The 24,478-nt window shown below is 37.7% G+C and overlaps 1 protein-coding gene and 1 non-coding gene across 2 annotated transcripts in view; one reads left to right on the forward strand and one right to left on the reverse strand.

The window, feature by feature from the left end:
* Positions 1 to 1,914: 1,914 nt before the first annotated feature.
* The window catches only part of ABCA5 (ATP binding cassette subfamily A member 5), a 65,513-nt gene continuing 42,949 nt past the window's right edge, over positions 1,915 to 24,478 (reverse strand). Inside the window, exons 24-39 of the mRNA XM_040989571.1 lie at positions 23,371 to 23,541; positions 21,326 to 21,439; positions 19,252 to 19,386; positions 18,476 to 18,550; positions 18,019 to 18,110; positions 16,219 to 16,345; positions 15,871 to 15,988; positions 15,679 to 15,770; positions 14,768 to 14,940; positions 13,587 to 13,662; positions 13,368 to 13,462; positions 8,941 to 9,060; positions 7,724 to 7,873; positions 7,230 to 7,309; positions 5,856 to 5,911; positions 1,915 to 5,257 (exon numbers count right to left, since the gene is read on the reverse strand). Coding sequence (XP_040845505.1) covers positions 5,150 to 5,257; positions 5,856 to 5,911; positions 7,230 to 7,309; positions 7,724 to 7,873; positions 8,941 to 9,060; positions 13,368 to 13,462; positions 13,587 to 13,662; positions 14,768 to 14,940; positions 15,679 to 15,770; positions 15,871 to 15,988; positions 16,219 to 16,345; positions 18,019 to 18,110; positions 18,476 to 18,550; positions 19,252 to 19,386; positions 21,326 to 21,439; positions 23,371 to 23,541 — 1,782 coding nt within the window. The 3' untranslated portion in view covers positions 1,915 to 5,149. The remainder of the gene's footprint in view (positions 5,258 to 5,855; positions 5,912 to 7,229; positions 7,310 to 7,723; positions 7,874 to 8,940; positions 9,061 to 13,367; positions 13,463 to 13,586; positions 13,663 to 14,767; positions 14,941 to 15,678; positions 15,771 to 15,870; positions 15,989 to 16,218; positions 16,346 to 18,018; positions 18,111 to 18,475; positions 18,551 to 19,251; positions 19,387 to 21,325; positions 21,440 to 23,370; positions 23,542 to 24,478) is intronic.
* Positions 19,605 to 19,729, forward strand: LOC121162694. Its single transcript, XR_005884831.1, has one exon. It is a non-coding gene; the product is annotated as a small nucleolar RNA ACA64 (small nucleolar RNA).

Below are 24,478 nucleotides of genomic sequence, written 5' to 3' on the forward strand. Positions count from 1 at the left end.
CCTCCTCCTTTCTGCGTATCTGACTTTGCAATAAAAAAAAAAAAATCTTAAAAAAAAAGGTAAGGTGTTCCAAAACAATAATGATGTCATCTCATTAGTAAAATGAACACAGCACTGTGGTTCATGATACTTACAAAAATGACAAAGTAGAAAGGCAAATAAACTCATACAGGTGAGGGATTCAGTTACCTAGTCTTTCAGATGGTTACACTGTAGTTATAACACAGACTGTAAAGTTCTATAATCATGAGCTTAGACAAAATGCAACAGGACAGCTTACCTGATGTATTGATTTAGGGGAAAAATCGAGGGTGCAAAAACCTGAAACTTATATAATAAAGTCTCAGCTAAAAGCTGAATATAAAACAAGGCCAGCCTTAAGAGTTGCCAGCCTAGTCTTGGCAAGTGGAGAACAGCTCTATGCTCATTTTTAGTATTCTTAACAGGTTGCACTTCATTCGTCTCCATCATTAATCCTAATTATTGACAATCTACTTAGTCCTCTCTTGCTCTGAAGTTTTCAAAGGGGTAAACTTTTTTTTGGCTCCAGATAGCGCTTTACTAGCAATTGTGGAAAGTTTAGAAGGTGTTGTTTGTATGCATAATGAAAAAATTACTTCGAATTATTTTACTGGATTGCTTTTATAATAGGAATCTTGCATTCTTGGAAATATGGTAGCAAGTTTTGCATCTAGCTAGTTTTGTGTATGCTATTTTTTCAAAATCATTTATTACTGATTTTCATTTTATTTGAAAGACAGACAGCCAGACTAAGTGTTCCACCTGCTGATTTTCACTGCTCAGACGTCGGCAGCCACCAGGGCTGGGCTACTGCAAAGCCAAGAACCTGGAATTCAATCTGGCTGTCCTCCTTGGCAGGCAGGAACCCAAGTAAGATGATCCATCACCTTGCCACCTCCTGCGTGAGCAATGGGAACCTGCATTGAAAGAGGAGCTGCCAGAACCCCAAACACATGCCCCATACGGGCTAGGGGAATTCTAACAAGTTATTTAACTACCCCTGTTTGTTTACGTTTAAGACGCTTTAAATTTTTGATGATTAAAAAAAGATGTTCAATTTATATTTGAAAGTTAGAGTTACAGAGAGAGGGAAAGACAGAGGTTTTCTATCTGCTGGGTCATTCCTCAAATGGCTGCAACACCAGGAGATCTCCCACACGACTTCAGGGACCCAAGCCCTTGGGCACACCTTCCGCTACTTTCCTAGGCACATTCTCAGGGTGCTGGACCAAAAGTGGAGCAGCCGGGCCTTAAACACATACCCATAGGATGCCAGCCAGCATGGAGGCAGTGCCCAAACTCTCTGCTTCACAATGTGAACCTCTAACTTCTTGATAACTTGAATCACTTAATTTAAAAAAGAAATTTAAGGACCTGGCACTGTAGCCTAGTGGCTAAAATCCTTGCCCTGAACGTGCCAGGATCCCATATGGGCACTGATTCTAATCCTGGCAGACCTGCTTCCCATCCAGCTCCCTGTTTATGGCCTGGGAAAGCAGTCGAGGATGACCCAAAGCCTTGGGATCCTGCACCCACATGAGACCCGGAAGAAGCTCCTGGCTCCTGGCTTCAGATCAGGGCAGCTCCAGCCATCGTGGCCGCTTGGGGCGTGAATCATCAGACAGAAGATCTTCCTCTCTGCCTCTCCTCCACTCTTTATATATCTGACTTTGCAATAAAAATAAATAAATCTTAACTCAAGAGCAGACTTCTAACTGACTCACTTCTTGACAGCACAGAATGCTGGCGGTGGTGCTGGCTGAGCTCACTGGGCCCCTGCTCCCCATGCGGAAGCCCTGGCTGCACTGCAGGCCTGCCCTTGACCTGACCTGGATCCCAGCCATGACGAGCACTCGGACAGTCCATCAGCAGAGGGGAATTCTCTCTTCCTTTGTGCGTCAAATGAATGTATAAAATAACAAGAGAGAATTTATCTGGTTTGCAAGGGTTATTCAGGTGCTTGAAAAGAATATGTTTACTACATTTAAAATATGCTATAGGAGGAAAGGTCAATTTGTTTTTAAAAATTTAAAAGGAAATTAACAAATATGCAGAGTTAAATATCTGGAGATAATTTATTAAAATGTAATAAAGTATAAATAAAATGTTTCATATTTGCATGAAATACACTGGAGAGAGGATAAATAAACCTAGTTTAAAATGTGAACATGAATGAACACAGTAATTGCCAGTGTTCCTTCTACACTTGAAAACTCTGACACTGAAAAAATTATCAATCACTTCCAAGCTGTTTTTGTTTCAATATTAATATGAGACATTACTTAATTACCAACACTGAGTAACACAGAACCCAATTCAGCGTACAACATTGTTTTAAATTTTCAGCTCCCAAGGATCATCATTCATAACAATCACTTATTTTTCTTAAGCGCTCTCATTGCGAAGTACATATAACACATTAGGAATTAAAAGCGTAAACTTTTACTTGATAAGAACAGTAGATATAAAAAATTCTTAACCTGAGAATAAATTCTTTCTTTATAATGCACTATTTCAGGAAAGAGAAGGAAAAAAATCCATTTAAGCAACAGTAAATACACATTTGGAAAACATATGTATTTTAGAAATTAGTGCCTATCTATGTTACATGAAAAAAAGGCACAACAGTGTAACAAATTCAGACCACAATCAGAATGAAAAGTTTAGTGACCAAGAGAAAAGCAATAAGAAAAAAACCACCTACTGACAGAAGAACTCACTGTGCTATAAAAGTGTCAGCTGTACTAGCAAAGCAGCCGCCACACTGCAGCTAGTTCAACTATGACCAGTCCCTCACTGGCCTGCGGGCTGCTTACAGGGTCAGAGCTGACAGCCATCCTTCCAGCCAGGAACTCACCACTGCAAACAGCCACTAGCATGTCTGTTGAATTAAAGTATTCTAAAAATGTTAGTAAGAACCAAAACATTCACATTATATTTACAATTTATTTCATCCCCCAAATATACTCATTTTGTATATGTCAACAAAACTTTTCAAAAATGATTATAAAAGATATTCATATGTAACAATAGTAACACGAGTAGAATAAGTTAACACAATAAACAACATAGTTATGGTTGATCAGAATAATGGCAACTTCTGCTCTGAAGGAAAATAATTTGGTTTGCATTTATCACATATTTACAAGTTTAAACTGAAAGCGACCAAAATTCTACTCAAAAGCAGGTAATGCTCTATGCTAATAATGCTTTAAAATAATCTCTCTTAGGATGGCCAGATTCTTAAAAAATAAGTGAAAAGCGAGACTTTTTCAGTGACTGCCTTTGTGCATCAGATAGTTTGTTTGATATGCGGAATATAGTATGAAGGTCACACACAGTTACAAAGATGTATGAAAAGAAAGGCCTTGTGCATAAATATAGATATACATTAATACTAGATATTAAAAATATCTCTAAATTTATGGTATCACTTAGCAATGACTTGCTTAAAAATACAACACACTATTTATTAATCTATGTGCAAAGTCGAAGACTTTCCTCTAAGTATGCCTTGATTATGCACCTATCACTAGCTAGGGACATGCACGTGGAAAGGAATCCAAAGTTAATTTGGTGTTGTAAGAGGAGTTACTGCCAAGTTAACTCACAAAGGAGATATCTCCACCGTGGGCTGTAAAGTACAGACAGAAACTTGCAAGGTTGGATTTTTTCCATAAGGCATTTAAAGAGAGCTGTTCAAACAGATATGTTTGAAAATGTGCATAGTAGTTGCCATAGCAATGAGCAATGTGTCTGTCATTTTCCTGGAACTTAGAAAGGAACTATTTCAAGCTTATGCAGCTTAAAACCACAGTTGTTTTATTATGCAACAAAGCTACAATTCCATTGTTATATACACTAACAAATCTGTAATTTCATTAAAGTGCTTGGCCATTTCAGATGACTAATTATCCAGATCGTACTATTTTTATGTCTCGAATGCAATAAACACATTCTTGATACTTTTTTGTAATGCTAATACTTTCATGAATGTGGGTGAAATGTAATGTCAACTAGTAGTATATACACCATACATTATTGCTATGTTCCATACATGGGTGCTACAAAAAAGCGTTTGTAAGACAGTTTTAACGATGCCTTATTTTTGTTTTTGTTCAGAGTGAAATTTGGGTTCTCACTAAAGATAATTATATATGCTCCATTTAAAATCTTTAATTGAATCCTCAGGAAGGAGTTTACATATATTCCATCATCTTCCACAGTTAATATGCAATACGTTACAAAATAAATCTTCATATTGACTTACTTTAAAACTATACAGGACACAGGGATCAAATAATAAATTTTTCAACAAAAATATTATTCAATCAATTACTTTATCCAAGGAATACTAAATGAGCCATTTAAAAGAAAGACAACACAAAACTTGTATTTCCCAAGAAAAATGAGATTGAAGATAAAGCTAAATTTTTCCACTTATATAGATGTCTTTCATTCTAGCCATAAAAACTACTAAGTGCTAATATTCTAGGAAATCCATCCTACAACTGGAATTATCAGACACATCAATTTTTCCATAAGCAAAATAAATTAAATTTGAAATACCTAATTATCTGCATCTAACATTATCTACTAAACACAATCTCATTTGTGGTGACTGATGACTGCCACCTTGTGGACGGCACTTCTCAAACCTCTAAGACTAATGATTTAATTCTGGTTTTTTAAGGCTGGTGATTCCATTCAAAGTTTTCTCTAGGACACTGAAAAGAAGAAGCAAGATTCTTTTGCATTGCTTTATCTCCTTTATAGGTATCATTTGTGTATTCTTATTTAGATTAAGATATTACATTTATGTAAGAAGATAGTATAAACTTTTAAAAAATAACTATTCAAATTATTCAGCCACTCTTCCTTTAAATTCAGAAGCACTGCTTCTGTAATGCCACACGATGACATGAGCATGCACATTCAGTTAATTCTATGAAGTTTTTATTGAAAGAAAACAAAACACACAACCACAAAAGCTGAACTGAAGGAACGTAGAAATGTCCCGAGTGCTTTCATGGTTCTCTAGTTACCATGTATAAAACAAAGTTTTAAAATTACTTCGGAATAAAGTGAAGAATAAATAAATTTGATAAGCTGACTGAAGAGTACAAGTTCAAAATATTACTCTGTCTTCCTGTGTTCTTCCCCACCAGAGGGTGCTGTTCAAAGTCCCACAGCTATTATCTTCTTCCTCCTGTTCTTTACTGAGTTCTACAAAAACCTGCATGAAAAGAAATCAATTGATAAATTAATCTCTGGATTATCTCAAGGAACCTTCAACTTCATCAGAAATGGCCTAAGCCTATATTTAATTAAATTATTGACTATACAAATGATGTAGTATATTCACACTGATGGAAACAAATGAGTCACCTTTATGCATTACATGTAAAAATGAATGTTATTTTCATGGGACTCTTTAATTTTTTGCTTTAATGTATTATGTAGCATTATCATAATTTTAAAATGTTTAAATAACAGGATTTCAGATATTCCAATAAATACTCTCCTGACTTGCTTTCCTTATCAAAATTGAACTACTGAGCTACTCAAACTGGCAAACAGAAATGATCCTGACTTAGTTACTGCACATTGTGCATTCCATAAACATATATAAACATCATTTGTCAACTAAAAACAACAGATGATTAAGGAAAATTTCCAAAGAATTAAGCAATACATAACCTAAAGTAATACAAAGCTTATGGTTAATCTATAATAATTTGTCTCTGGTTCAAAATCTCTTTACAATATAAACATAACTCATGTTAGACACTTTCTTCTATAAAATCATTTTTAAAATTTCAACTTTTTAGTACCTGTTCAAGTGTTGCTTGAGAAAAGCTATATTCTTCAATGGCAAAAGTATGTTTAGCTATCAAAATACAAAACAAAATTACTTATTACTATTATTAGAGAACAAGACTGCTTAACTGCTGATGTAGCTAACAATTTCTATCTAAAACTCCCCAATGAAGTAATTCAGTGTGAAGCTTCTCCTTTCCTTCTGTCCTCTTCGCCATGCCCACATCTGCCAGCCTAGAACTCGTGCACACCCAAGTCTGCCCTTCGCCATGCCCACATCTGCCAGCCTAGAACTCGTGCACACCCAAGTCTGCCCTTCGCCATGCCCACATCTGCCAGTCTGAGAACTCATGCACACCTAAGTCTGCTTCCTTCTGTTCTTCCTGTATCGTCTTGTTTGTCACTGGTTTTCACTTTTCTTTTTGCTTTCCATCTCAATTTCCCCTCTTTGTTCCCCACAAATCTCCTCCCTGAATCCTCCTTCTTCCACTACCTGTGCTTTATCCCTCAACAACGCCATTGTGGTTTACTGTCATGTCTGCTTGGAGTATAATCTGATGATGAATTTCTATATTACATTCACCTCTTTAATTATCCTTAAAGAACTCATATGTTCCTTTAAATCACAATAAGCCATGAAACTTTGCCTAGGTGAACGCATTTAACAGGCACAAAAACAGAAAAAAATAAAGGAGAGATAGAAAAAAAATCAACATATAAACCCATTGCTGTGAGATGGCAATGTGTAGTATCAGGCACTTTTTTACATTCAGTGTTCACAGAATAAAAATATTTTAAAAATTAGTTACTTTGAAAAGTACTAATTTTGATACATCTTACATATTAACATAGACTCCCCATAATTTATAAATGTGAAAAAATTTTTATATGAACACTGGCCCCATCAAAGAACTTATCCCTTTCTGCTGCCACCATGTACTTATGTGACCCAGCACTTCTTTTTAAAATGCCAACACTCCGTAAGCTTCTTTAGAACTCCGAGGAGTGTCCATTCTAGTGAGGGTGAATGCTCTCGTATTGTTACCACCTCTTTGGCCTGACAGCAAGCAAGGATTCAGGAAGCTCCATGTTTCTCCTGCAGGACCGACTGCTAAGAGGTAACCAAGCTGACTTTTGCTGGCTGTGGCATCATCAGCTGCAATGCTGTCCACTGAAGATTAGGAGAGGTTTACACCTCTACACCGTAATTCCAGCGGTTTACAAAACACATTCAGAACTAGTATTTATCCACAGTTTTAGTAACATCAGTAAAAAGTATTTTATTTCCCATTGTTCCCACAAACTGAGCTCATAATTCTAAACTTCTAAAATGCATTTTCTTCATAATTTGAGGACTACCTCTGCAGTGTTTTCCAAATACCACGTACCTTCTTCCAGCTTGGAGAAAGACTGTGCGAGAGACTGAACATCTTCCTTAGGGATTTTAAAAGCCAAAATAGAAGAAAAACTGAAAACAAAGGTAAAACATAAAAAAATTTTAAAATTACTACACTTTGCTCTTTAGTTAAAAACTTCAGAATCCCTAATTAAATTCTAATCATGTAATTTTTTATTTATTTGGGTAACAATGTATTTAAAATGGTAAGCTCTATACGCAGTAAGATGATTCTATTATTGCCACTGGATGAGAAGAAAGTTTAAAATACAAACAAACATGGAGACATCTAATAGTATGGTAAACATACAACTCCGTGCATTAGGCTCATTGGTACAGCAGCAACACTGGCAATACTACAGCTTAATGGAAGGCGCATATACAGAAACGCTAGCACAGACCATGGATGTAAAAGAACTTTCTTGTCCTTAAAAGCCTGTTATGAATATTATTCTGGAAAGAATATAACTACTTTTTTTGGTTTACCTTTCCTGACGGCTTGCATTTGGGAAAATATACAGAATTTGTCTTTGAAGGCGGTCTATTTCTAGGTCTTCTATCCAGTCCTTTAATTTAATTTCCAAAAAGTATCCTCTTCCGAATTTACTCTTTAGATGTTGTACTGTCCCAATACATCTGAGTTAATTTTTAAAAGAAAGATCAAACACAAAATGGCATGACTATTCCAAAGACTGATGTCTTACTTCAATCTATAGCAAATATTAAGAAACATGTGAGGAATTTATAATATATTTACACTTAGCAAACGATGTAAAGGTAACCCAGCATCTGCATAGTTCCCTCATGCGTGTCACCTGACACGAAGGGATTACTCTGACACGTTAGCCAACACCGAGTGACCTGCCTGGTCTGCCACGATCCACTCAACTTCAGAACCAGGTGGATTTCCACAGGGTGCGCTTGTGCCCAGGGTCTGCCCCACTGGCACTTGGCTGCCAGGTCTCCTTGTTTTCCAGCAGCACGTGGCAGCTCCTCAGCCTCCTTCTCCTCTGTGACTTGCACAGTCTTGAGAAACACCTGTCAGCTGCTTCGGCACACCGCTCCTCAGTCAGGGTCCGTCTGATGCTTTGTGCATTATACTAGGGTTACAACTTTGAAGCAATGCTACATGACTAAACTACCCTTTGCAGAGCTGTACAGCAAAGGGACATAATATATCCACATAATTTTTATTCACTTAAGGTATTATTTTGTCAGGCTTCTCAACTGTAAAGGTGTTACTTACCCCTTCTCCTATTCTACGCTTTAGAACTAGTACAGGGAAGGTTACACTCAGGGTGCTAGAGAGAAAAGCTTCCCATCTTAGGACTGTTCTGCGAAGAATACTTGTCTCTTTTCTTACATTCAATCATTAATTTATCTAAATATGAATGCATATTTTATATTTTGTGCTATAACCTAATACAAGCCTAGCAAGTTTTAAAATAACAGTATTTTGCATGAAATAACATTTCAAGTTACTGAGTAATTAAGGTGAATCCAGATGCAAAGTAGCTTGTTGTATTTAAGAATAAAAAGGACAGTTCCAGGTGACTGTATAGAAAAGTAACTGACACAAAAGTACAAATAAGGAAACACTTCTTAACACTTGGATGAACACAGAGTAAGCTTCTCAAATGACAACATCCAAAATTTCCTTGCTGCTGTCATTTCTTCAACGCTCTTGTTCGGCTCTCTGGTACCTTAGCTGCCCTGACACCATGATAGCCACTCGGTCACAGACAGCTTCTGCCTCTTCCATGTAATGAGTGGTCAGAATAGCGGCTCGTTTTTTGTTTTTAAATGCAGTTCGAATTGCTCGCCTGAAACAAAACAAAACATGCAGAAATTTTAAAAAGGAATGCATCTGTTAATAATAATATTGTTTTAAAATATTTAATGACTTAATTTGGCTAATTAAAACTAACCAAATAGCAACTGTTCTATCATTTTTTGTAAATTTGTTTTCATTAGTTTTGCAAGCTTGTCCAATGACAAGAAACTGTTTGTAAGAGTTAAAAGGCTAACTAATGAATCATAAAAATTAATGTCTCTTTAAGTTGTCAGAAAAATAGAATCGAAAAGAAAGCAGGAGTAACCATGGTTAGAGGAAACACACTGTTAGTCAAAGACAGTAAAAAGAAACAACATTATTATACAGTGATAGAGTTTAATACAGCAAGAGGAAATAGCTCTTAACAGCTACCTCTACGCATGCAAATACATAAAGCAAATCTTAACAGACCTAAACAGATGGATTCCAATATCACAAAAGCAGGGAAAGTTCACATCCCTCTTCTAGAAATGAAAAGATCAGGTCGCCTGACAGAAAATCAACAAAGAGGGTGGAACTGTGGGACAGTAGTTTAAGCTGCCGCCTGCCATGCCATCATCTGAATACTAGTTACAGTCCCTGCAACTCCACTTCCAATGTGCCTGGGAAGGCAGCAAATGATGTAAGGAACTGGACCCCTGCCCACGATGTGGGAGATCTGCATGCAATCCTAGATCCATGGTTTGGATCTGCCCCGGCCCTAGTCACTGTGGGCAGTTTGGAAGTGAACCAGTGCATGAAAGGTCTGTTTTTCCCTCTCTCATAACTGTGCTGCTCAAATAAACAGATCTTAAAAACAACAACAACAAAAAGCCAGCCTGGCACAGTAGCCTAGTAGCTAAAGTCCTTGCCTTGCGCATGCTGGAATCCCATATGGGTGCCAGTTCTAGTCCCAGAGGCCCTGCATCCCATCTAACTTGCTGCTTGTGGCCTGGGAAAGCAGTCAAGGATGGCTCAAAGCCTTGGGACCCTGCACCCGTGTGGGAGACCCGGAAGAAGCTCCTGGCTCCTGATTTTGGATTGGCTCAACTCCGGCCACTGCATCCACTTGGGGAGTGAATCAGCAGACAGATTCCATCTGTATATCTGACTTTCCAATAAGAAAAAAAAAGTCTTCTATCAAAAAAAAAAAAAAACAAAAAACAACCTAGGACCCAATGAACCCACTGATAAATTTTATTAGAAACTTAAAAAAATCAACACCAGAATTTTTAAAAAGAAATAGAAAAAATACTACTAAATTTTGTATAAGTTCATAAAAGACTTCATACAGTCAAAGCTATGAACAAAACAGGAGGCATTACCCAGACTAACTTTAATATCTATTACAACACAATAGTAATTAAAGCAACATGCTACTGATATAAAAACAGATGCATAGCCCAATAGAACAGAGAGTCTGGAAGTAAATCCCTATACTTAAAACCAACTCATGTTTGACAAAGGTGCTTCGAACATGCACTGGAAGAAGGACAGTTTTTAAAATCAAGGATGCTGAGAACATAAGAGCACCTGCCTAGAGAAGAATGTGACTAGATGCCTATCCTCACCACGGACAAAAATGGACCAAAACTGAACTTGAAAATGACTTGAAACTTTGTAGCTACTAGAAGGAAACATAGGGCAAATACTTCAGGGCACTGAAAGAGGCAGGGATTGACTTGGGGCACATAGTAAACAAAGTAAAAATAGCAATCAAGGCAAAAACAGAGGGTTGACCAAACTAAAGAGATTCCACAAGGTAAAAGAAATAATAAGTACAGAAAAGAGACAACCTACAGGACAGGGAAAAGATGACATGACAAGCAGTCAGTGTCCAGAATATATACAAAACCCAAACAGCTCAACAGCAAAACACTCAAGCCATCCAACTAAAACTAGGCAACATGGGGTAAGTGCAGCAGCCCCTGTGGTGCTGGCATCCCAGTGGCGGCTGATTCTGGTCCCAGCTGCCCCACTTCAGATTCGGCTCCCCGCTAATGGTTGGGAGAGCCGCAGCAAAGGACTGCCCTGGCACCCATGTGGTAATCCTGCAGGAAGCCTCTGGCTCTCAGCTCTGGCCACTGCAGCCACTTGCAACCAGTGCATGAACGATCTCTATCTTCCCCTGCCTTGCTCTAGAACACTTTCAAGTAAAAATAAATAAACCTTTAGGAAATGGGCAATGTACCTAAACACATATTTTTCAAAGGAAAATATACTAATATCCAACAAGCACATGAAAAAACACTCAATATTGCTGTCAGGGAAATGCAAATCAAAATCAGGTTATATCACCTTACACTGGTACAGTAAGATCGATTGTTCTCAAAATGAGAAAAGATAAGCACATGTGTTAACATGATGTGGAGAAAAAGGAAACACTGCACATGTTGGTGGGAAAGTAAGCTAAGACAGCCACTGTGGAAAACTGTGAGCGTTCCTCAAGAAACTAGAACGGAATGACCGTATGCTCCAGAAAGCCTGCCTCTGGGTGTGTACTCAGCCGGTCGCAGAAACAGCTGCACTGCTTGATCATTTTAACACTATACAAAATAAACAGAAACTGCTCAAGCATCCATCCTCAGATAAATGGATAGAGAGAAGGTGGCATCCAACACAATAAAACACTACTCAGCCATAAAGAAGACTGAACTCTTGTCACATGCAACAACACAGGAACTGCAAGTCACCAAGAGCAACTGGCCAAGCACAGATAGACAAGACCCACTGAACCGCAGCCTAGAAAAGGGGGCCTCTTCTAAGCTAAGGGCATACAGTGCTTACCAGACACGAGGGAAAGTGGGAGAGACTGATGAAAGTCCATTAATGAGTATAAGTTATGGCTAGGTAAATAAGCAGTTCTAGGGATCTGATGTATAGTAGGATGACTGTGATCTTAATATGCTGTATATTAACTCTAAAAATGGAGTGGTAAACTTCTTCCCTGGGGCCATTTGGGTATTTATAATATCATTTGTGGGCCATACAAAATTGCCAACTTAAAAATTACCCTACGATAGATTTTCTTTTGACGATTCCCTAATTTTATCATTTTTCTTAATTTTTACTTATTTAGGTATTAGCAGTCAACATGGTTCACAGTCACAATGCTGAGGATATGATACTCCCTGCCTCCCTTTTGTTCTTTTTTCTTTTTCCTTTACTTCTTTCTGTCCTTTTGTCTGTCTGTCTTCCTGTTTGTAAAGTGACACATATTTAATTTTCAATACAGAAAAGGGCTAAATGCTCCACCAAGTAAAAACTTTAAAAAGTAAAAAGTAAAGGACTGTAGTTTGGCAGTGACATAGACAAGGGCTCTAAACCATAAACAGACGGGAGCATGACCATCTCACCCACACACAGTGAATCTTACTGTGAAAAAAATCACTAAGCTATAGCAATATAACATCCGCGGCCATAACTCTGACAAAACTATAGTGGCAGCAATACTGATACATACAAGCAATTTTTAATTTGACTTTTAAATTTTACATCCCGCGGTGTTTGTCTTTTTGTATTTGGCTTATTTTCCTTCATCTTGCCTGTGGTTACCTTAAATGCTTTCACAGGCCTGATATGGCCCATGGGCCAGATGTTCGCCATCTCTGCAAGATGAAAAACAGCTAGCAGATGGGATTTCAGATGCTTCCAACATAAACAATGCTACATGTTTGATTACAAAGATAGTTAACCTGACTGAAAGGCTACATGGTGTGTGTATGTGTGTCTTTTTCTCTCTTCTATACATGTATGAACATCCTATGATATCCCATAAATAAGTATAATCTTTACATGTCTGTAAAATAGTTCAGCTAGACTTTTAGAAATTAAAATGAAAAATAACCACAGAATCATAAGCAAACTTTAATATTCATATAAACTAAACTTTACACTTGTTAGACACAGAAATTGAAGCTCCAAGAATTGTTTGATTACGTGGTATCTTAAATTATAGAAAGAGTTCCAACATAAATTTAAGAAAACATTATGAGAAAAGCTTATAACTAGGCAAGTAACAGAACTCTTTAATACTATTCACATCTTCCTGCTATGAAATACACCTTATAAAATATTATAAACATTTCATGAAAATACAAAAGTTTGAAGAAATCTTTGGACACAAAATTATCTAAGAATTAATTATTAACATCATTTTGTTCAGATTCCAAATCAAGATTTGCATAACTAATATTCAGACCCTATGGAACTGCATCATAAAAAAAACACAAAGAAATAAAAAAACAACTCAATTTAAATAAACCTCCTTTATTGTAAAGCTATGCTTGCTGTAGGTATTTTCAGTCTCACACTCACCACATGTGCTGCTTGGCTTTCGGGTCCATTCCTGTAGACGGTTCGTCTAGCAAAGTAACCAGAGGGTTCCCCAGCATACTCAGGGCAAAACACAACTGGATGGAAAGGAAAAGAACGGACGTGGACAAAACTATTTCACTATAAGGAACTCCATCAAGAGAGTAAGTGGTATTGAACAATCAATAAACTATAGATGCATTTGTCATATAATGTAAATACCTTTCGTTTGATGCCTGCAGGTAGTTTCTTAATGGTTTTCTGAAGATGTTCTTTTAAATCAAGTGCATTTGTTATTCTGCAAAATGGGCAGCATAAAATGAGTGTAACCTGACATATGTATACATATAGATACAAACTGCGCCTAATCACTGTTATGGTTTATTCTAGAACAGTTACTCAGTTAAGCTTTAGTATAAATAGGTGAGAAAAATGGCAATCATTTTCTACACACTTATGTATTTTTATTTGGAATGCATATTTTTTACAGCGAGAAGGAGAGGCAGAGGTCTTTCCTTCTGGTTTACTCCCCAAAGGGCTACAACCATCAGAGCTGAGCTGACCCAAAGCTGGGGCCAGGAGCTTCTTCCCAGTCTCCCCCAGAGGCTGCAGGGTCCCAAGGCCATCTTCTGCAGCCTTCCCATACTACAAGCAGAGAGATGAAGCAGAAATGCAGCAACTAGGACATAACTGGCACCCACTTTGGATGCCAGACCTTGCAGGCAGAGATTTAGTTAGCCTCAACTTGCCGTTAAAACGATTTAAACAAATTAGTATCTTCATTAAATGATTTACTGCAACTTTTGTGTCATTTAATAATGTATGTTTTCTGTAAGTATAAATAGTAAAATGGCTTTTATTTTCACAGCTGTTGGAATTTTGGAAGTAACTATTTGTAGTTGCCCACACTGTGGCTCAGCAAGTAAAGGCATGCTGCCTGGGATGCTGGCATTCCATGTGGGTGCTGGGTCATGTCCTGGGTGCCCAGCTTCAGATCCAGTTCCCTGGGCATTCCATGTGGGTGCTGGGTCATGTCCCGGCTGCCCAGCTTTGGATTCAGCTCCCTGCTCGTGGCCTGGGCAAAACAGCAGAAGACGGCCTAAGTTCTTGGACCCTTGTACCCATGTGGCGGACCCAAAAGCAGCTCCAACTTGTCCCAATTTTGGTCATTATGGCCACCTGCGGAGTGAACCAGTGGATGGGAGATCTGTCTCCCCCTCTCTTACTCTTACTAGACATGCTAAAAATAAGTAAGTAAATCATTAAGAAAAATATTCAGAAAAATAATGGCCACTTTGTATGAAAATTATCATCTCAGAAATCTTTGTCATGAAAAATTTAATATGTCAGCTATAAAAATCTTCTTCCAAGTATTAAAATGAATCTAAACAAAATTGTATTACCGACTTATAACTTCCTTCATGTCACTTGAACTCATTCCCTTCACTGCTCCATAAATCTCAAAGTGTTCTTGCAAAGTAATATCTGTCCACAGTGGGTTTACCTGAGGACAGTAACCCATACACTTATTGGAATCATCCTCAGCTGCATCTGAAGTGTAATCTCCTAGAAATACCTACAAAGACAAAAGCCAATCGATTGACACTGTGAAGAGAAACCAGATTAACTCAAACCCTGCCCGGCAACCTCACTGGTATCAAGTGAAATTTTAATTCTGCATGATGGTGCAAGGACATGGCTGAGTCAGCGTTCAATGACAAAACTGGAAAGGTTCATTTTAACAGAGTGAATGGGTAGGAGAGAAAAACCCCAACTTAGGCTAGAAGAATTTCACTAGAAAACTGCCTCACTACACAGCAATCTGAAATGAGAGATACTTGAATTTCTGGGAGATAAGGCACAGTGCACACAGGAAACAGCCCAGGCAGTAACCCAATAAAGAGAGCCCCACAGAGCAGAGTCAGTGCGGCCGATGTGAAGGAAGCATGGAGAGAGGGAAGGAAACACAACCAGGGCAGTGCTGTGAAGTCTCCACCGCGTGAGGGGTGACACGCACATCGTAATCCCGACGGCGGGACAAGCCTCGCTCCCAGAGCCCGAGTGGGGAGACAAGCCACCGCCGCATGGAACAGTGATAAAAGCAGAAACACTACACACGTACACACGTCTGCACGGAAGCATGAGAATTTCACCATATTATTGCCACAAACAAAAAGATAATTTGATCAAGCTATATTAACAATATTTTTCAAATGTGGAAAATTCAACCATCAAAATCCTAAATTGTCATTAATTTACCTTCATTTAAAATATAAATCATAGTCAACATATTCCATACCCTTGTATGGCATACCTGGCCTGAAGTTGGCTCAGTATCACCAACCAAAATATTAATAACTGTGCTTTTGCCCGCGCCATTGGGCCCCAGCAGGCCAAGAATCTCTCCTAAAGGAAATAAAAGGAAAGAAATAATTACATTGAAATCAAACTAAACCTACAAATGACTTCTAGAAAATCTCTTAAGAAAAAAGTATAAAATTACAACCTTTTTTCACAGAGAAGGAGATGTATTTAGTTGCTACTTTCTTAATTTTCCTTGAATGAAGAAAATCTTTCTTATCTTCATATTCTTTATGTAAATTGCTGACCATAATTGCTGGTTTCTAATTAGGGTGATAAAATTTTGAGAGCGTTAACAGGTACCTGGGATTTCATGACATCATCCACATATTCACAGCATAAAAATATGTGTTTATTAATTAGATGATAAGTATACAAATAAATTTCCATGGTGACTGAAATCATGATTTACCAAGGATACAAAATTATCTTCCAGGACAGTTTTGTGTTCAGAGTGACTCGTGCAAAGGGACATGTTTTAAGTTGCATTTACCTCTTCACAACACTGACAACTCATCAGCTCTTTCACTTTGAGTCTTTCAGCTCTGACATCTTCATCTTCATCCTCATTGTTGGGTGGTTCTGGAAACTTCTTGCTCTTTGATTTGGTTGAAAGATTTCTAAATATTCAGAAATAGATTCTCTAATAATTAAAATTGTAAGGAATGTAGGCATTACATAGAAAAATAACTTGAAAAATATCCTAACATGATACCTGGAATTATCTTTGAAAGGTGGAATTTTCATTGACGGATATCATTTAAATGATATTATCTAACTCCATGTATTCAGCAAAATCATTCATGACCAGTATACGTCAAGCACTAATTCCATGGAAAGATAAAGGAGGACTTTATCTTCAAAGACAAAAATGGATTTCTATCAAAGAATTTACAGCCAGGGTACCAGTGAAACTGCCCAGAAAGAGCAGATGGAAAGGACAGAAGCGAGAGTTCACAGAAAAATCCTTTTTAGGGCAGGCAGAGGGAGAAGGGTCAATAAAGGACATTCTTAACAGGAGTAAAGAGGCAAGCAGAGATAACATTACAGAGAGTAAAGGGACACTAGAAAAAGGATGAGTTAATCGTGTTAAAGGCTACAATTTAATGAACACAGCCTACTAGGTAAAATAAAAAGCAGAAAGGTAATATCTACAATGTGTAAAAGATGTTTAGAGGCATTTCTCAAAAGATATAAAAACAATGAGCACGTGCTCAACATCATGAATTATTAGAGAAACATAAATCAAAATCACGCTGACACACCACTTTATACATACTAGAACTGCTAAAACCAAAAAATAGACATTGACAATGTTGTGAAATACAACTCCCATATGTTCCTAAGTGAGAGAGGAAACCTCATCATTTTGAAAATAGTATGGCAATTCTGTAAGAGGTTAAAAACTACAGAATTAAGACCTGGAAATCCTATTTAAGCATTCACTGAAGAAATATGAAAGCCATGTGTCAAAACAACTGCAGACAATGATCTAAGCAAACACACACACCAAAAGACAAACATAAACCCCCCACAGAACTCGCTGCTGGCAACATGTGATACGGATATGCACACACAGCACGACTACAAAACCCAGACGTAATGAAGTGCTACTAAACAGTGCAACAGGGTGAATCTTTTCAAAATTACACTAAGCGTAAAATCGCACGCTAGGTATTACACTTCCCAATCTTGGTATCTTTATAAGTGCTCTCTGATGAGTATATTGATTTTGTAAAACTGACGTAATTTCTTAACTCTGATGACAAGTAAGTAAGCATGTCTTTCCAAGCTACCCGAGAAAACAATTACTCTTTTTTCGGCTTAATTTTTTTCAAAACATATTTCTACATTTTCCCTTTCTTTAAATTATTTTAAAATGTATTGTGTGAATATTTAAGACAATTTCAGTAAGCACAATGGGAAGCACATAAATACATACACTGTATATATATTTATTCACTGTTAAAGGTAAATTTTGCAAAAGTTAATATTCAAAAAAGGGAAAAAAAAGTTACATGAAGTTAAAAAACTTCAGACAAAAAAAGGCTACATTTTTGTATAATTCCAGTTAGAGGAAATGTTGCAGAAGAGGCATATCTGACAAAGAAGGTACAGGAGAGGTTAGCTAGTACTGGAAGCATGGGAAGAAGACAGGAAAGTGATGGTTGGTGAAAACAAAGTTCTTTTTCTGGAGTGCTGGCATGAGCTAAAGCTTTTATGGTGATGGTTATATAATTGTTCAATAGATTGAAAATATTAAGGCTTTTTTTTTTAAAAAAAGTTAACTGACCTGAAAAACGGATCCTTTCTCATGGTTCTGCCTCCATATTTTTTCTCATAGTACTGCAGGAGGAAAATCCACAGAGCACACTGCAGGTAAGGCTGAAAAAGAACATGCAACAGCTCACGTCTAGTCCTTTGCTAGCAGAACCAAGAGATGTGTAGCAGGTGCCTTGCCACCTCCTGAGGCAGAAGCACAATGTTTCTATGCTTCTCATATGAATAATTCATGCGATTAACTTAAAACATTATTGTGAGGCTATTTTAAAATAAATCTTGATATGAATCTAGGTAGAATTATTTTAGTAGAATAACTTCTCCATAACATTCATGTTATCAATCCAAATATCTAGCATTAGCACACTTGACATTTTATGTTCCTTCTTTTTTATGTAACAGGATAAAGATTAAACAGTTGAAACCACTCCAAATGCTAAGACACAAAAGCATTTATCATCATGTCTCACCGATATAACAGCCACCAAAAGCTTATCCCATGGGTTGAAGGCATTCTCGCTCTTAGGCATATTCTTCCAAGAAACCTGAGGCAAAAATCTGTTTCAATGTATATGCTGTGACATACTGAAACACTCATATTAAAAATGAAAAAGTAAGTATTTTGTGCAGCAACCATACATTCTCTTTGAATAAACTAGCAATCCACATTAAACTATGTTTTTTATTTCAATTAAAAATACCTACTAAATTACTAAACATAAGCAAGAATTTAATAAAGCTAAGGGAGGAATAGTTAGGGAGCAAAATTATCCAGTAATCAATAATCTCAAATTTTAAAAATTCATGATTTATTTTTCCCTAATAATATGGAAAATTTTCAGTTACCTAGCCTTAATTAAAACTACTATATTTTTATTTCCTCAGAAAAAAATTCTATAGTTCATTTTCTCTCAGTTCTTTATAGTGTAATACATTATTTAATTCCAGAAAAACTCTAAAAACAAATGATTGAAACTATATTATCATTCTAATTGTTAATTCTGAACATCAAATAACATTTCGTACATATAATCTCACACAAAGAACACAGTAATACAGAATTTTTAGTTTAAAGATGCTAGAAAAAATATGATGAACATTTCAATTTCTGGATTAAGAGTATTTCTCTAAGTAACAGCAATTAATTTGGTGCATTTCAATTTTTTTCAGTGTAAGAACTAAGACATCAAATGTTAAACCATATTTGCATATGCTTTTAAAATATTAAAATGCTGAACAGATCTACCTTTATGAAAGACATCAGGCAACCGAGCAGTGGATAGATTGGAATGATTATGCTAAAGGCATAGTGAAAAACAGCTGTAGCTTTGGATCCCATGAAGAAAGTTATTTCAGTGATTGCAACACAAGCCAATGCTGTCTAGAGAAGAAGGAGAAAATGAGTGAGCACATGCTTATCAATTCCACATCATCTTATCAGTCTGTGTTTAAGAATTAACTACAGGAAGCAGAGAGAAGATGCTTAGGAACTGTCAGTGTGCTGAGGCCAGTTGTTTACAGCTGGTATTCTTGTTGTGCTAGCTCTGAGTACCACTCCTTCAAGGAAGAGACTATACAGAAGAAAGACATGTCTGTGGCGCTGGATGAAAATTGCCCTGGCTTTGGCCATAGCCATGGGTGAGATTCAGCGCCTAGAGCCACCAGGAGCCTCAGCTCATCTCCCACTGCCTGTGTGGAAAGGTGAGACCCAGGCCCCGACAGGAGCAAAACAGAAAACAGGAAATGACAAGCAGGTGCAAAAAGAAAACCAAAGAGTCTTCCAGCCCCCGCATGGGGGCAGGAAGGCCCGGGACAAGTAGCGTCTCAGGCCTGGATCGCACGTGGCCACAACCATGCGCGTGTCCGGAGCCGGTATCCGGTGACCAGTGCGCCATTTGGCAGTAGGCTCTGCCTGCTGGCTGCCTGGCCAGGGAGCTCTGGGATTTGGTTTCTGTGATTGCTGCTTAGAAAGCTTCATGATGAACCCTCAGGGCTTTGGGTACATGAATCAACCCTAAAGATTCCCAATGATGTAAATCTCCCCCGATGGACCTCTACCTAATTTGGTCTCAACCCATGTGTTTTTAAAATTGTATAACCAAATATACTTTCAAAACCTTTTACTACTCAGAAATTGGGCGGGAGAGCAAAGAAACCTTCCATCTCCTGTGAACGTGTGAGGAAGCCGTGTAGTGTAACCTCTCAGGCACATAACAGGTAACTTGTAGACAACAGATTCAAGACAACATTAGACAACGGTAAAACTACAAAGATACATAGGGGGAATCAAGAGCGACCCTGACAACCTATTAACAGCAGGTCATGTGCACAGAGCAGTGGGGGACCACAGAGTGGAGCAGGTGGACAGGAGGAGGCTTGTATCCCAAAGCTGGAGTCTCCCGGATCCCCACCAAGGGCTATCAGTACGGGCGCCAAGGACCACATCCCAACTGCCAAAGAGACCACGGGGGACTGGAATGCCTGCGGAGGCCGAGAACTCAGAGGACATCCCCCCCCCCGGCCCCCCGCCTTTGGACCTACCACACGGGATGGAAGAAGCTGAATCCTTCATCATAGGATCCAAGGCCACCCCCCCCAACACACACACACACACATACACACACACACTCACAAATTGGAAAGGATAAGCAGAGAACAAGGAAGGCTTGGTCAGCATGGACTCACACACACCTTACTAGGTAGGACACGGGGATTAAGTACTCCTCACCAAGGTATGGAAGATTTCTCTGCACACCCTTCCTAAAACTGTTTCACACCTCAATTGTTGAAATGTCATTGAAATAGTCACAGGAAGTTGTTAAGACCATGCATCCAATTTTGACAAATTGGTTGCTCAATACTTTGTCAATTTATCCCTTAACGTTATATATCGTTGCTGATGTTATGTTGGGGCTTTTAATTGACCGGGATTCTACTCGGTTGGCTCTGCCTTCGGACCGGGGAGGGTCTCCCCAAGAAGCCGCTGAACTTGACCAGACAATGAGATGCTGGACTCTATGCTTGGTGTATGCTTGCAATGAAGGAATCTCAACTAAACCTGAACTGTGGATGTGCAATAGGGGGGGAGGAACCCACCATGGGGGGAGGGTTAGGAGAGGGGTGGGGGGAATCCCAGTGCCTATATTGAACTGTGTCACATAATACAATTAAAAAAAAAGACATGTCTGTAAGAAAGATTGTACCACAGTTCTGAATCTGAGATCTACAAAAGACATTTAATGTTCTTGAATATAATTGAGACAGTTCATGACTTTAATAAGTCATTATGATAAGCTGCAATAATACAAAATTTGACTTACCACAGAATAGATAAATGACCAAAATTCTTTGGTATTTAAAATTTTCTTAAAGGTGAAAGAAGCAACATAAGTGAACAAAATGACTGATGGAACATACCCGATTAGGCAAAAAACCTGTAAATCAGAAATGTGTATTTCAATGCAAAATTAGGAGTAGATGGCAATATATGATGTAAAAACAGCACAGTCATAGGAATATGTTAAGGAACAATTAGTCTTAGAATTTATTCCTGCGATGAATTGTTCTAATAACTAAGCTGTAATTATTCGAGAAATTATTATCCACATATCTAATAATTAAAGAAGGTCAGACTTTTAATTTGCTGTTAGTACAGCCTTGCATAAGTCATTTAAGCTGAATGCCACTAAGAGTTTTCAGACCAAACCAAATGTTCTCTCATTATTTTGTTTTATTGTTATATATTTGTATATTTATATTTTATTATTTTATTGTTAAAAGCAAGTATATCTGGTTACAACTTTATATCTCTCAATCTACTTTAATAATATGGAATTACAATTATTTTGCAATGTTTAAAGATATTTCCCATTGCTAAAATATTTGTCTTCCTGTATCTGAAGGGCAGAATTTCAGAGAGGTGGGAGGAAGCATCAGACCAAGAGAGATATCCACTGGTTCACTCCGCAGATGCTCCAACAACCTGCACTAAAACCAGGCAGAAGCCAGTAGCCAGGAACTCTGTCTGGGTTTCCCATGTAAGCAGTGGGGTACCCCAGCAATTGGCCTTCCACCTTTCAGAGCAGGGAGCCAGATCAGGGCAGAGCAGAGGGGACTCTGATCAATACCCCAATATGGGATGTGGGCATCCCAAGGAGTGGCTTAACTCTGTGTCACAAGGTTACCCAAACATTCATTATTTTACATGGCAGAAGCTTACATACGGGCCTGGTGCAATAGCCTAGTGGTTAAAGTCTTCACCCTGAACACGCTGGGATCCCACATAGGTGCCAGTTCTAGTCCCGGTTGCCCCGCTTCCCATCCAGGTCCCTGCTTGTGGCCTGGGAAAGCAGTCAAGAACATCCCAACGCCTTGGGACACTGCACCCATGTTAAAGACCTGGAGGAAGCTCCTGGCTCCTAGCTTCAGATGGGCTCAGCTCCAGCCGTTGAGGCCGCTTGAGGAGTGAACCATCAGACAGAAGATCTTCCTCTCTGTCTCTCCCATTCTTTGTGTATCTGCCTTTCCAATAAAAATAAATAAATCTTTTTTAAAAAGAAGAAGCTTACATGCAAGGGTCTCTGGTAAAATTAAAAATATATACTGTTTTAACAATTTTCCTCATAAAAACCAATTAGTCTATTTTAAGTCATTTTTATGTAAGCAGCGTTATCAGATTCTTCTTTAATATTTTAAGCCATACTTTATAGAATAAAAGTATGTCTTTATGAAAACATGTGCAGCTACAAAAATAGAAAAGGAATACATTTCTATACTCTGTATCGCACACCACAGATCATCTATATGACGCATCACCTCACTATGAAATTATTATTAAATGGTGTCATTAACGATATTTTTAAAAATTGCTTGTAATAGGGGCTGCAGCTGTGGTACAAGCCAAACTTCTGCCTGCAGAGCTGACATTTCGTAAGGGTACTGGTTGTAGTGTCAACTGCTCCACTTATGATCCAGCTCCCTGCTAACACGCGTGGGAAAGCAGCAGGAGATGGTCCCAATACTTGGGCCCGGGGGCCCACCGAGCAGGCCTGGAAGAAGCCCTGGTTACTGCCTTCACCCTGGCCCAGCCCAGCCCAGTGGCTATTTAGGGAGTGAGCCAGCAAACTGATTCTCTTTCTCTCGCTCCACCTTTCAAGCAAATAAAACAAATTCAAAATTTAAAAGGGTACATAACAACAAATAATGAATTGATGGAGAGTCTTCTACACAATAATTAAGTCCATTTAAGTTCATTTTCTTTGAAAATTTTAACAGCCAAATTATTTAGTCAATTGTCAAGTTTATAGAGTTTTAAAAACCAGCATTTTATCTGTAAATAACAAAAGTACTAGCGATGTTAACTTACCACAACCAGGAACTTTGCAGCATAAAAATATAATCCATGGTGAAATGCAAATAAGCTTCCTAGCATCAAAGTAAGAACAATAAAAAATAAGGGTATATCAATAATAGCTTGTCCAATCCAATATGCAGATGGCAAGAGACCTGAAAGTTTAAGCTGAGTATAAGCTTTGATCTAAAAAAAGAAAGAAAAATACTTAGATAATAATTTTAGGCATTTAAAAAAATATATACTCACGTATAACCCTTATTTCCACAACAATGCAAAAAAGGTTATATTTCTAGGCCTATAGCTTAAAAAAGTCATCTTCACACTTGGACGCCTCTAGCCCTTAATTTGAGTATTTCTAAAAAATATAGCACTTTCAACCAAATTTTTAAAAAATCAGAAAACAGTAAGTGCTGGTAAGAAGCATAAAACTAGAGTAAAATTTAGGTGTCGTGGAGATTGCAGAAGCACAAATAGGAAAGAATCAAAACACTACAACTTCTCAAAGTCTGTGGAAATACTTGTACATAGCAAAATAATTTTCATTTTTTAAAAATAATTAACCTTTCATAAAATACTATAAATTGCCAAAATCCTTTTGCTTTATACAGAGCTTTCTGTTTTTGGTATTGCATATTCAGATACTACATTTCAAAGTACCTTAGGTATGTTGACACAATACACACATCTAAGATGCTATTTCTTCCAGGAGCAAATAGCATTTTCATGTATCGTAATGAGTAAGCAGTATTTTCACGTATCTTAGCATCAAACTTAAACAATTGTGTCTTCCCAGTCTTGTATTCTCCTCATTTAGTTTAAAAACTTAAAAATCTTTCAGAAATCTAAATATCTAACAATCTTATTCAGTTGATTTTTGTTATTTTTTAATAATTTTAGCATAATATGAAAGAGCTGGTCACACAGTAAGATGAGGTGAACATGAAATGCAGAATTTACGTAAGGAAAAAAAATAAAAGAAAAATGAGCAAATTTTATAAGAACATCAGACATGTAAATTCCACAAAAGCTATAAAAACACAAACCAACTCAAATACAATTATTTAAAATAATTCAAGCTTTTTTCACTTACGTAGTGCTGGTGGTAACATAAAATGGTCTC

Source organism: Ochotona curzoniae, unplaced genomic scaffold, assembly GCF_017591425.1.
Source record: "Ochotona curzoniae isolate NIBS_2020 unplaced genomic scaffold, NIBS_Ocur_1.0 contig_523, whole genome shotgun sequence".
Classification (NCBI taxonomy): Eukaryota; Metazoa; Chordata; class Mammalia; order Lagomorpha; family Ochotonidae; genus Ochotona; species Ochotona curzoniae.